At 42.2% G+C, this 12186-nt stretch overlaps 1 protein-coding gene across 27 annotated transcripts in view; it reads left to right on the top strand.

Moving 5' to 3' along the window:
• The window catches only part of DENND1A (DENN domain containing 1A), a 459444-nt gene that overhangs the window by 213140 nt on the left and 234118 nt on the right, over window positions 1-12186 (top strand). For all 27 annotated transcript variants that reach the window (XM_039861385.1, XM_039861390.1, XM_039861381.1 and 24 more), the window contains 2 exons: window positions 648-728; window positions 4580-4633. In XM_039861385.1, coding sequence (XP_039717319.1) covers window positions 648-728; window positions 4580-4633 — 135 coding nt within the window. The remainder of the gene's footprint in view (window positions 1-647; window positions 729-4579; window positions 4634-12186) is intronic.

The raw sequence follows: 12186 nt of genomic DNA, 5'->3' as shown, positions 1-12186 counted from the left end.
TCCACAGGGTGGGAGAAATGGTTTGGGAAGAATTCTGTAAACAGTGTTCTGAGCGTTTTAAAGGTGAATCTGTTTTCAGTGGAATAATTTGTATTGCTTTGCATTCCGTCTCACTAATTAAAATGCACAGCCACCATCCTGTATTGCATGTTGTTGTACGTAGTTCATTTTTAACTTTCCATAATTGGAGGCTGCCGTTTGTATCCAGTGAACACTCAATAAAATTAATGGAAGGTAATGATGATGAAGACGAGACCTATAGTGTCATCGTTATTTCTCCCCACCACCCCCGCCCCGTAAGCTAGGATTGTTTTCATTTAAAAGTTGTTGCTATGGAGCCGAGAGGATAGATTCACTGGGAGCTTATGGTATGTGATCCATAAAAGGCGGTCATGGTAGGTGTCTCACTGTGTGGAAAATGTCATACTTGGTGTGGGAGGATCTATTTGGCTCTCATATTAAGCCATAAGCAGTGTCTTTTGTCTAACTCTACTTAAATATGAAACCTGTTTCTATGCTGGAGCCAGCACCTCCCTAGCCCCTCAGTCATGGGCGCCCCCAGCTCACTATGTGCCTAGACCTCCCTGCAGGTTTCTGACTAAGGGCTCAGCCTTGCTTTTGTTACTCAGGCCTGTTATTTCTTTCAGGAAAGTCAGTGGAATGAGCTTCTCGACACCCTGCACAGACTTCCCATCCCTGACCCAGGAATGTCTGTTCATCTCAGCGTGGTAAGTCGGGGCAGAATGTTAGCAGTCACTGGGAAACGATGCCTCTGTTAACAGCAAGAAGGAGTGAGCGGTCGTCTTTTGTCATCTGCACCTCCTCCACCCCTACCGCCAAGTGCTCTGAGACCTCTGGGCTCTAGGCAGGCCAGGGAACTGCATTTCTTCCTTTCTCTGGGATTCCATGAGCAATGGGTCTCAAATGTCCCCAAGCTCCTTTCTTTCTTGCTGTCACCACTAGCATCTCCTGGATGGCAGATGCTGGGCTTAGAGTTGGACGACTTTCCCCTACCTGTCTCCTCAGCTCCTGTCCTGGGGCCCCCGCCTCACGCTTTGCCCCTCAGCATTTCTGTGCATGCCCATTGGCCGGAGCCCATCTTGCCACCCCTGAGCCTTCAACACCACCTCTCCCCTTTCTACCAGGGTGCCCCACATTCATCCTTCAGAACTCAGATTCTAATTATGAGAAATCCTCCCCTGACACCCACCAAGGCTTAGCTAGGGTTTTTTTCTTTGGCCCAACCGTCTTGTGCACTTAGCAGTACTTAGTCACCCCACGCTGGAACCATCGTTTTCCTGCCTCCCCCACCGGGACAGGGCGGGAGCGTGCCTAGCATAGGCCCTCGGACTGTTTTCTATACATGCTACATGTTCTGTAGTGTGGTAAGGTGGAAAATCCTCCAAACTGCAAATTGAGAGATTCCAGTCCTGGTCGTGATTTTGCCACTGATCAGAGTGATGTGTGTGGTTCAGTATTTCAGTTCTTGGAATTCTCTAATTTCCTAGGTCAGACCCTTGTCACCACCTTCATCGTATTCTCAGATGGACACCCTTTAGCCAGCTGTTGATTGCACAGACCCTTATGTTGCGGGCTCTGAATGTTTAAAAAGTTTTGTCTTTCAACTTCATTAGAATCAGGTGTAGTCTTGGTGTTTAGTAGTTATTATCTTGGTATTTGCCTTCTTAAAGAAAACGAACATATCTTACAATTTTTTTTCATGATAATCAAATTGAAAGCAATATTGCTGATAAACTAATAATAGTTCTACTATTTACTAAGTTCCTGATTTTTGCCAAGTGCGCATTTCTGATGTTCAAAACAACTACAGATAGATGTTAGTGCTCTCCTTCATAGGTGAGGCTTAGAGAGGAACAGGTACTTGCCCGACCAGGGTTATGTGGTTAATGAGTAGGAAGGTTGGGGTTTTCAAACCCAGGGCTAACTTCCAAGCCAGCGTTCTTTCTACTGGGCCATGAGTGTTGAGAGGAAGGGAGGAAAGAAGGAAAGAAAAAGGAACTTGTAGAGGTTCTTGTTCATTTGAATAGAGCACAGGAAGGGAAGGAACCTTGTTACAGAAAGTCGCTTAAGGGAGACTGTTTGGAAGATGAAAAAATGAGCTTTAAATCTGCCCTAGTCTTTGCCGTATAGCTCGGCAGCCCTGCCTTTGCCTCTGTCCCTTTTCCTAAGCAGCTCGATCTCACCAGCTCAGTCTGTAATGACATCCGACAGGTAGCTGTGGCGTCGCTTGGCTGGGTCACCGGCTGCTGGGAGGAAGGGCCACTCCTTCCCCTGCCTAGCTGCCAGGCCTCAAGGACAAGCCATCACAGGGGCAGGAGGCACTGCAGGGAGGGTATGGCTGTTTCGTGCCAGTGGTTTCTAGGAATGCTTCTGACCTCCTCTGGTCCCGGCATTTCATGGGCGATGGAGCAAGACAGAATCTCAAAGGACAGCTTGGGGACGACTTGGTTTTGGAATTGCGTTGGCTCACTATTTACAATCCATTGCATCTGTAAAGGCAGATCTTTTTTCTTTCCCGTTCACAAGAGATTCCTCTCTCCATGTGGCATTTCTGATTTTGAAGTGCTAGTCTCATCTAGATTACAAAGCCTGAAATGTTGAGAAAATGACAGTCTTGGATTTTTCTTGTCTTTAGTCACAAGAGAATGTTTTCATGTGTCCGATGTAGGTGATTGAGAAAAACAGAAATGTAAACTAGCAGTCAAGAGCAATAATAATTTTCTATTAAAATACCATTTATGGAATGCTAGGCACTTAACATATATAACATTCTTCCCAACAGTTCTGAAGTAGACATTACGATTCCCATTTACAAGTTCAAAAACTGAGGTTCTGAGCCATTAAGTGAAGTTGCCTGAAATCATGCAGCTATAAAGTGGTCAACTCTGTGGTCCTGTTCTTTCCCTCGCACTGTGCCAACCATCACTTTGTGACTCCTTCACCATGGGGACATTCAACACCGAACATTTCCTGGGCCTCCCTTCTCACCATTTGGAATGGAAGTTGGCAAATGTGGCGTCAGATTTAACCTTATATTTCTACTACTTTAATCCATATTGTTAACTAGTTTCCATGCAATGTAATCTCTATTATAATACTTCGTAGGTAATATTTTAGCACAGGCACACAGATTTTGGAACAGTGCATTACAGAGGTCTTTTTTTTTTTTTTAAGTTATCTGTTAATAATTTTATTTTTTACTTGTTAGTGTATTATTTTAATTCAAGTGGCTTTAGCTATAATTTGCACATCAAAAGCACAGAAAAAAAAACACAGTCTGTTATAATGGAAAGAGCATAGCTCTAATTATCCAAACCCGATTTCAGCCCCAGTTCTGTCACCTGCTAACTGTGACCTTAACAAGTTACTTTACTTCTCTAAGCCTTAATTTACTCATTTGTAATGTGGAGGTAATATCTACCTTAAAATGTGTTATAGAAATTAGAGATAATATTTATAGAAGATCTTGCCTTAAACCTTCAATGTAACAGGTATTCAATAAGTATCCGTTGAAAATTAGGCAAATAGCTCACACTATTATTGTTGTTATTGTCATTATTGCAGTTGTTCCCTGGGCCTTTCATTTCAGGAAGGCTATACAACTCATTTTTCTTAGAGACCTACTTAATTTTGCAATTATCCAAGAATGGTAGGGCAGGGGGACTTCCTGACGTGTCACTTGGGGGTCCAGGTTTGAACTCAAGACTAAGCCAACCTTCTCTGCATGTGACCTTCCCTGGCGTTTGCACAATCCCATCTTTAATTGACCAGCACTAGGCTCTTTCCATTCCTGCTAGCCATTGTCCTCTGAGTCTTTAGTAACACAGAGGAGGTGTCATCAGTTCAGCCTGTTGTCATTTAATTCATGCTTGTTACATGGAGACGCTGGCTTGGAAGTTCTTTGAACAAGTCAGGTTTTCAATTCCACTGAGCTGGAGATTGTGCTCTCTTCACTGGACATTGCACTGGAAGTCAGGAGGCTTATTTGCAGAGCTTGCATAGCAGAGATGAATTCTCAACTGGTAATCATCTGTAATGGTCTCAGCGCAGCTGTCCTTTAGCTGGAGCTGCCCTTAACATCACTTGGGCCTGCGGAGCAGATTTTGCCTGCCGCTCGTAGATGGATATAACCTCAGATGCTGAAATGAAATGGCAGATTTGGTTGGTAAAGACCATTGCTGAGTGAACCTAGTGATATTTGGTCCCTAGAGACCACTTGCCTCATTGAACAATAAATTATGAAGCCTGTAGCTTTCACGTGTTCAGAAACCTGCAAACATTGTGTGGGAATTTAGCCTTTAACCTCTTAGAGCTGTACATGTATATCTCCCAAAGAAGTTCATCTTTCATAGAAAAGGACTCCGTTTACCAGATGACTTTATGCATCTGGCTTTAATCTAGCATTATCCAAAGAAAATATTTTATGGACATTTTCTACAAGTGAAACTGTTTCCTCATCTGAGTAAAGCATTATCTTCAGATCATTTACCTGATTGCTGAATAATGTGCTTCTTGCATGGTTTTGCCAAAATAAATAGCTTTTGCTTTTCTTTTCCAGCATTCTTATTTTACTGTGCCTGATACCAGAGAACTTCCCAGCATACCTGAGAATGTGAGTATTTGGGAGAAAAAAGTTAAATTTTTATTTTTGTTTTTACTTATTTTTAAAAGAAAATAAAAAGTTATATCCCCCCCCCCGCAAATGCATTATAAAGGCAAAAACAAATAGAGAATATTTGAAAAGTATTGAAAGTATAAAGACAAGGAGGAATTATTATTCACATTTCTCAAAGACAATCACCTATTAACATGTTGATGCTTCATTCTAATCTTTTTAGAATGTATTTTTACATAATTAAAATCACCTATTATGTAAGCATTTTTCCATTTTATTTATGAGAATCATTTTTGTTGGCTGCATAATATTCCATTCTCTATGTAGTTTACTTAGCTGTTTCCTCTCGTGTGCATTTAGGCAGTTTTCAGTTTTTACTGATGTAAATAAAATGTTTCCATATAAAGTTGTTTTTTTTTTTTCAAATTAGGGTAGATTTACTCAAGTGGAATTGTATTTCTACAGTATTTGTACATTCACTTTTAAGAGAGTGAAATAAAGTATTTGTGGGTCTAAGTGTGAGGACCCCACCCCCACTTCTTAAAGACAAATAGGAGCAGTGAACTTGAGTCTGAGGGAGCAGAGGTTAATGTTTGCACTGTGACAAGCTGAATGACATATCTAGCCTAGCCATAAGGTGTATTTTTCAAAATGTCTTATTCAGATTATAAATAGTACTATGTAGAACTAAATATAGAATCATCATTACTTAGGCACTTGATTACTTTGTTTGAATTGTGGCAAAATATATATAACATAAAACTTACCATTTTAATCCTCTTCAAGTGTGTATTTCATTGGTGTAAAACACATTCACACTGTTGTGCGACCATCACAACATCCACCTCCAGTGCTTTTTCATCCTTCCCAGCCCAAACTCTGTACCCATTAAACAATCTCTTTATTCCCCATTTCTGTCTTTGTCCTCAGCCTGTGGCAACCATAGTTCTTTCTGTGAATTTGACTGCTCTAGGCACTTCGTTTAGGTAGAATCATACGATATTTGTCCTTTCGTGTCTGGCTCATTTCACTCTGCATAATGCCTTTGTGGTTCATCGTGCCGTAGCATGTGTCAGAATTTCCCTGTTTTATAAGGCTGAATAGCATAACATTGTATGTGTATCACATACTACATTTTGCTTATCCATCGATGGACACGTGGGTTGTTTCTACCTTTTGGCTATTGTGAATATTGCTACATGAACAATAGTGTACAAACACCTATTCAAGTCCCTGCTTTCAATTCTCATGGGTATATACTCAATTGCTTTTTAAAAATACTGGAATAAGTGGTGATTTCTCCATAACTACTATAGATTCACAGAAAGGAAATTCTGTTAAGTGTTGTCTGTAAAACAAATTGTAAATGTCAAGTAATCAAGTTCAATGAAGTTCTGTTATTGTAAATGATGGATCAGAGGCCTGGTTCCAAGGGAGGGGGGAGGATTGGGTAGGAGACTCTCAACTATTAGTATTGGAATCTTTTTTTTTGGACTAGTCAGTTTTCTCTTGCCAGGGAATGTAAAATCAATTATCCGTGTTCTGGAAGCTAAATGGGGGTGGGTTAGCTAAATAGGTTATGGTATATCAACATTTGGCATGTATACTTTTAACACCCGCTCCCGTTTTTTGACCTAATGCTTTATCCCCTGTTGTCAGCTATACCTGGTATACCCCAAGCCTTTCTGTTTCAGTTCTTATAGAAAGCAAGTATTTATTCTTCTAGAGGGTTGCTGGAAGGCCATTTGACTAGCTGTGTGAGCTGAGAAAGGAGAATCTTGGGAACAAATTACTCTTATTTTTATTGGCCTACTTCCCCTGGCCTTCAGAGATTCTGGTGTCTTCAATTCCTAACCTTTTTGGAGTTGTTTGGTGTGAGCTGGACTTGACGCTTGCTTCCCTGACCCCTGGCCCCAGCCTTAGCGTTCAGCCTTTTCTGGGCCACCAAGTCAGTCTCCTGCAGTTTTTCAACCTCCATCGGCACTCTCGACAGCTTGGGCCAGACCATTTTTGTGCTGAGGGACTGTCCTGTGCATTGTGGGATATTTAGCAGCATCTCTGGCTTCCACCCACTAGATGACGACAGCACACCCTTTTCCAGCTGTGACAACCAGAACTGTCTCCAAACACTACCAAATGTCTCCGGGGGGCATATGACCCAGGCTGAGAACCATTTCTTTAGTAACCTCTGCTTTCTGGCTTCCAAAGACTTTTGACGTCTTTCTTCCATTGTTGTCTTTTCTCCTATTTTATGGGTTTATGTTTTTTAAAATTCTCTTACTATGAATTTTGGGGAGGATGGGATGAGCATGGCATCAAAAGAGAGAAGAGACAAATATCCATCATATGTTACTGAAAATCCCCACATTTTACTGAAAATCTCCACAGTGCTTTAACTATGCTTCTCCTACTAATAGACATATAGATTGTTTGCAGTCTTCTGCTGTTATAAATAATGTTGTAGTTACAATTTTTGCCTAGGGTAGATTCTTTTTAATTTTTTTTAAGGACCGAGAATGCCTTAAGAATTTAAATTTAAGATACCTGCAAATTCTGATAATTTCTTAATTTTCAAAACCACAATTACTGAGATTAGAAATAGTTTAGAGAAAAACAAAACAAACAAACCTGTCTTCTTCATAGCCTCACTTCTAGTTCCTGTCTACACTGTCTGCCACCTCCCCTGCCCCCCTCATTTAAAAAAATTTACATTCTCTTTGCTGGTTTTACCACTGATGAACCAATTCCCTGTGTATGACCCATTGTCCCCTAAATCCTCCTTTGTAAACCAGTAAAAGGCTGGCCTTGTTTGTTTCCAAGCGGGAATAATAAAACAATCTGCCAGACTTCTAACATACATGGTTCCATTTAAATCCTTCTAGCTCCTCTGTCAGAGGTAGAAGTGAGCCCCATTGTACTTATAGAGACCCAGGGCTGACAGACCTGAGGTTATTAGCCCAAGGTCTGCTCTAAGTGGGGTGCAGTGACCCAGGTTTGTAAGGAACTAGAGCATTTTGTTTCCATTATACCCACCCACCTCCCACCACCTCCCTGTGGTCGACTTTTGATATGGATGAGATAAAAGGAAAAGAAACGATTTTTCATATCTCAAATGTGAAATGAAGCAGGCAAGCTTTTTCTCTAAGGAGAATTTGAACTTTTGTAGGACCAATTTGTGTGATTTTTGACATAGAGTCACTCTTGAGCTCTAGCCATGTTGAAATTTGCATTTTAATCTCTTGGTGATTTTTCAAGGATTAATTTAAAATGACTAAATTGCTGCATTGCAAATTGAAACAAGCAATAACCGTGGGGTTGTTAATACGATATAGTGTGCTGGAACGGAGAGAACATGCGTTCGGGAGACAGCCAGGCACCGGGCTCCAGCACCCTGGGACCTTGAGCTGCGCGCGTCTGTTCTGAGCCTCCTCATTCTTATCTAATAAAGAAAAATGGGAGGGACTAATGAAGTATTAAGTGAAAAGTTCCAGGTTCCATGTCCGATGCAACAGAGATGCTGCTTTCGATGGCACTTTTCTTTCCCTTCTTCCCTTGGCTTTTCTAGAATTCTTGGGGTCTCAGTTGTGGTTGAGGGCTTGGGAACGTTACTTCTTAATAGCTTGTCTTGTCTAGGTTTTTGCTGACGTGCTTGGCTGTGAAGACCAGTACTTTTTTTTTTTCATGCAGTGTATATTTGCCCACACAATTCTCTTAGCAGGCACCACTGACACCAGTATTTCAGAAGCTAGGAAACAGCGTAGGGAATGGAGTCCAGTGCTCCAGTGGAGCCTGTAATATGGGAGGAGATGTCTGTGAACATTTATTGTTCATCTCCTCGAAGGGACGTAATGAACTTGAGCGAATAAGCAAAGAAAAGGATAAAAAGACTTTAGGATATGGAACTTGATTCTGTCACTGGATGATCATATTCTTCTGGACAGCTTCAGAGAAGGGTTAATGTGAGAGAGAGAGAGAGAAAGGGGAGCGAGCACTCACTGTGGGTCCAACCAGGCACCATTGGTGGCATCATGAGATCTTCGCAGCAGCCTTGTGGTGTGGCTGTTATCCCTCGGGAGCTCTGAGGAGGAAGTAGAGTCCAGAGACACGAGGTCACCCAGACAGTAAATGCTAAAACTAAGGTTCACAGTCAGGCCAGCCTGATCCCAGCACTGGGGTGCTGCTGGGTCATGGGCCTCTGGCTCCAGGGCTCCATATACTCTCCTTTGAAATCACTTACCGTAAGTGTAATTAATTGTGTGAATATTTGTTTAATATTATCTCTCCTACCTAAGGGCAGGGATCAGTATTTTTTTAATCACTGATTCTCCATAATTAGCACTGTACCTAGAATATTGTAGATGCTCAATATATATCTATGGAATGAATGAATGAATAATGCACCCCCAAGAGAAGGAAAAATAATCGTTCTTTTCACGTGGCCTTTGGGCCGTTGTGTCTACAAGACATCGATGAAATGTAAACGTAGAGAATTAATTTTTTCCACTTTCACATGCCTGTTGAAGTTAATTTTCATTATTTCTTCAAATTCTTTGTAAAGATATTTTCTTTTTACTGGAAAACTATCACAATGTAATTGCTCGTCAGCATTTTCTCTGTCGAGATAACGTGTAGGAGTGAATTTTATACATGCAATAATTAAATGAGCATAAATCTTTATAAATTTTAAATAGTCGACCTGCATTAAAAAAAAGTCACAGATCACGAACAGATATGTAGTAATAATTACATCGTAAACAGGCTGTGGAAGGGATTTTTTTTTTTTTAGCAGCCAGGTTTTGAAGTTTACTTTTGATTAATGTATAAGCATATAGACTTCATTTGGAATATTAAACAAACCTGCCTTAATTATCTGGCCAGTGTCACACCAAGTGGTTAATGATGTAAGTAAAGCATTTAGAATGGACAGTTACATATAACATTGCCCAGACTCCACTCTGTCAAAAGATGCACCATGATATAGAAAAGATTTATAAACTCATTGTGACTTTCAAAAATGAAGTTGAAGTGGTAGTCAAAGACCTATTATCGAGTACCGAGATTATGGAGAATTCCATTGTTGCTCTCAAGAGTTGTCAGGTAATTGTTTATTCTAATGGTTTTTCCATTCTCTCAAAGGGATAAAGGTTGACCTCGGGGTAAACCCTGCTTTCTTTCCTATAATACGCTTCTCTGATTTGATTGCTTATGTGAGTTTGTGGGATTCTTTCTCAGACAGATTATTTTAGAATCCAAATTTGTAATTCCCTTTTAAGAATTCTACACAATTAAGGGAACCTAAATTCTTTAAAAAAAAAAAAAAGTCAATAGAGGGTTTTAAAGGTTTACCTTATGGTAAAATAATCTGAGCAGGAGTTATTTCAGGAAATAAGACCCACTGACCAAACCAAGCCTCTTGCCTTGGAAGCTCCCCCCACCCCACTCCAGATGCAGTGCAGTAAGTCCATACTGTGCATGAAGCCGAAGTCACAACGACTAATAAAACGACAGACCGTGGGGTGGACTAGCATCTGTTTCGAAGGCTCCAAGGAGTACCCAGCTTAGAGTCGGTTCTTTGGTGTGGGGATTATCTCATGTCTCTGAGGTATTGAACCTAAGACGCTTTTCCTCTAAGCCCCACTGTATCGGCCCATTCTACCTCCCCATCACCACCCCCACCCCCACCTGCTTCCTAATGCTGGGTGTGGATCACAGTGAGCCTGAAGTCCCCAGCCACCTGGATTGGCACAGGAGCCAGCAGGAACAGCTAGCAGCAAGCAGCCATTATGGGGCTTCTCCTGGGGGAAATGGGGTTTTGTCAGGTGCCTTTTCTTCTTTGTCTAGATTTAGAGGCACAGAGGGTTAGAGCTGAAAGGGACCTTCACCACTCCTTTGTAGAGATGAGAAATGAAAGCCCGGAGAACCGAAGGAGCTTGTGCTGCTCATGCCTCTTCTGAAACCCAGTTTCTAGGCTTCTGTGTCTCTGTTAAGCAGAGACCTTCCTTGGGCTTGAGCCCTTCCCAGCCTGGGTAGCAGTCAGCTTGGTATTCCTGCTCCCCAGCCCTCCAGAGTGGGCCTATAATAAATGCTAGGAGGATGGGAAGATGCTCAGAAGGACATGCTTTATGTGTAACTGAAATAATGCTTAAACTCCATGAATAGTAAACGAATGTCCGTGAGCCTAAAAATGTAATGGCACTGAGAAAATGAGCCCTTTAGACCATAGGCGCTGGGAAATAGTCCCTCGAAGCCGGGTTTTCCTTTCCTAACAGGTGAGACACACAGAGAAGTACTTGTCAGGAATAAAGGGGGTGGTTATTTAGGCTTAGCCACGATGGCGTTATAATCCAGGACACTAGGCCAGCACCATGCTTGACAGGATTGGTGGTTCTTTAGAAGGAGGATTGATCTTTCATTAAATGAATGGACTCGCCCTTTAAAAACCTGTTTGGGCAAGTGGACAGGTGTGCACAGTAACCTGGAAATCTGGCGGTTGTTCAAGATCCTTCCTTCCCCTACTTTTCAAGTCGAATTTATTGTCAAGTCCTGTGATTCCACTTTACAGAAATCTATCGCATCCATACCCAAAGCTTTCATCTGAAAAGTTTGTTTTAATCATTCTTGCCTAGAATATGGCAGTAGCTATGAACTGATCTCCCTGCCTCCCGCTTGCCTTCTCCCATGCTTCCTCCACAAGACCACCCAGAAGATCTTTCTGAAGCACAAATGTGCTTGTATCATGGTCCTTCGGCAGCTTCCTGTTGCCCATGGGTAAAGTCTAGGCTCCTGCAGCATCTGAGCACAGCTTCTCTGCCCTGTATTGTCCTTCCTGCCTTTGCCTCTGCCTGGAATACGTACCCCTCTACCCCGCTTCTGCAGAGGGAACGAGCTGCTGTTGGGAGGCCTGGCTGCCACATATCTTCTCTGACAAATCTTCCCCAGCCTCCCCTCGCCCCCCATGTCCAGCCAGCAGAGTTGACTCTGCCCTTCTCGCCAGCCCTAGAACGTGTGTAGCCTGGACCACACAAGTTTGCATATTGGGTTTCCAGGTCTAAAGCCACTCCCGCCCCCACACTAAGCTCCTAGAAAATGGGGATCATGTTTTGTTCATCTCTAGGTCCAGCTTCCAGGATGGTACTAAAAACATGGAGGGAGTTAAATAACTGTTTGCCGACTAGATGACTATAGGAGACAGAAATTGGAGCCAAGTGCTAGGAGAGTAGCATGCCTGTATCTTTTATAAATATCAGCTCACAGTACGTTCTGGCTTCAACGTTGACCTAGGACAACTTGTCACAGAGCCTTCTCTTCTTATTTCCCCTTCTCTCCACTCTGATCATACCCCTCTGAGAAACACGATTGACCTGGCTATGAAATGAATACCTGCTTCTGTGTCGTCTTCCTCCACCCCTGATGAACAAACTACCTGTTTCTGGAAACTTAAAATATGGAGCCACAGGTACCTTAAAGAGCCCTCCACCCACACCCCCCCAGCTATTTTATCTGACTCTGTGAGTCGCCAGTGTCAATTCTTTTTCTATGGGCCTTTCACT

The sequence above is a fragment of the Pteropus medius genome, unplaced genomic scaffold, assembly GCF_902729225.1.
Source record: "Pteropus medius unplaced genomic scaffold, Ma_sr-lr_union100, whole genome shotgun sequence".
In the NCBI taxonomy this organism is placed as follows: domain Eukaryota; kingdom Metazoa; phylum Chordata; class Mammalia; order Chiroptera; family Pteropodidae; genus Pteropus; species Pteropus medius.
Note: the sequence above shows the minus strand (reverse complement) of the source record. Positions and strands in the feature narration are given on the sequence as shown.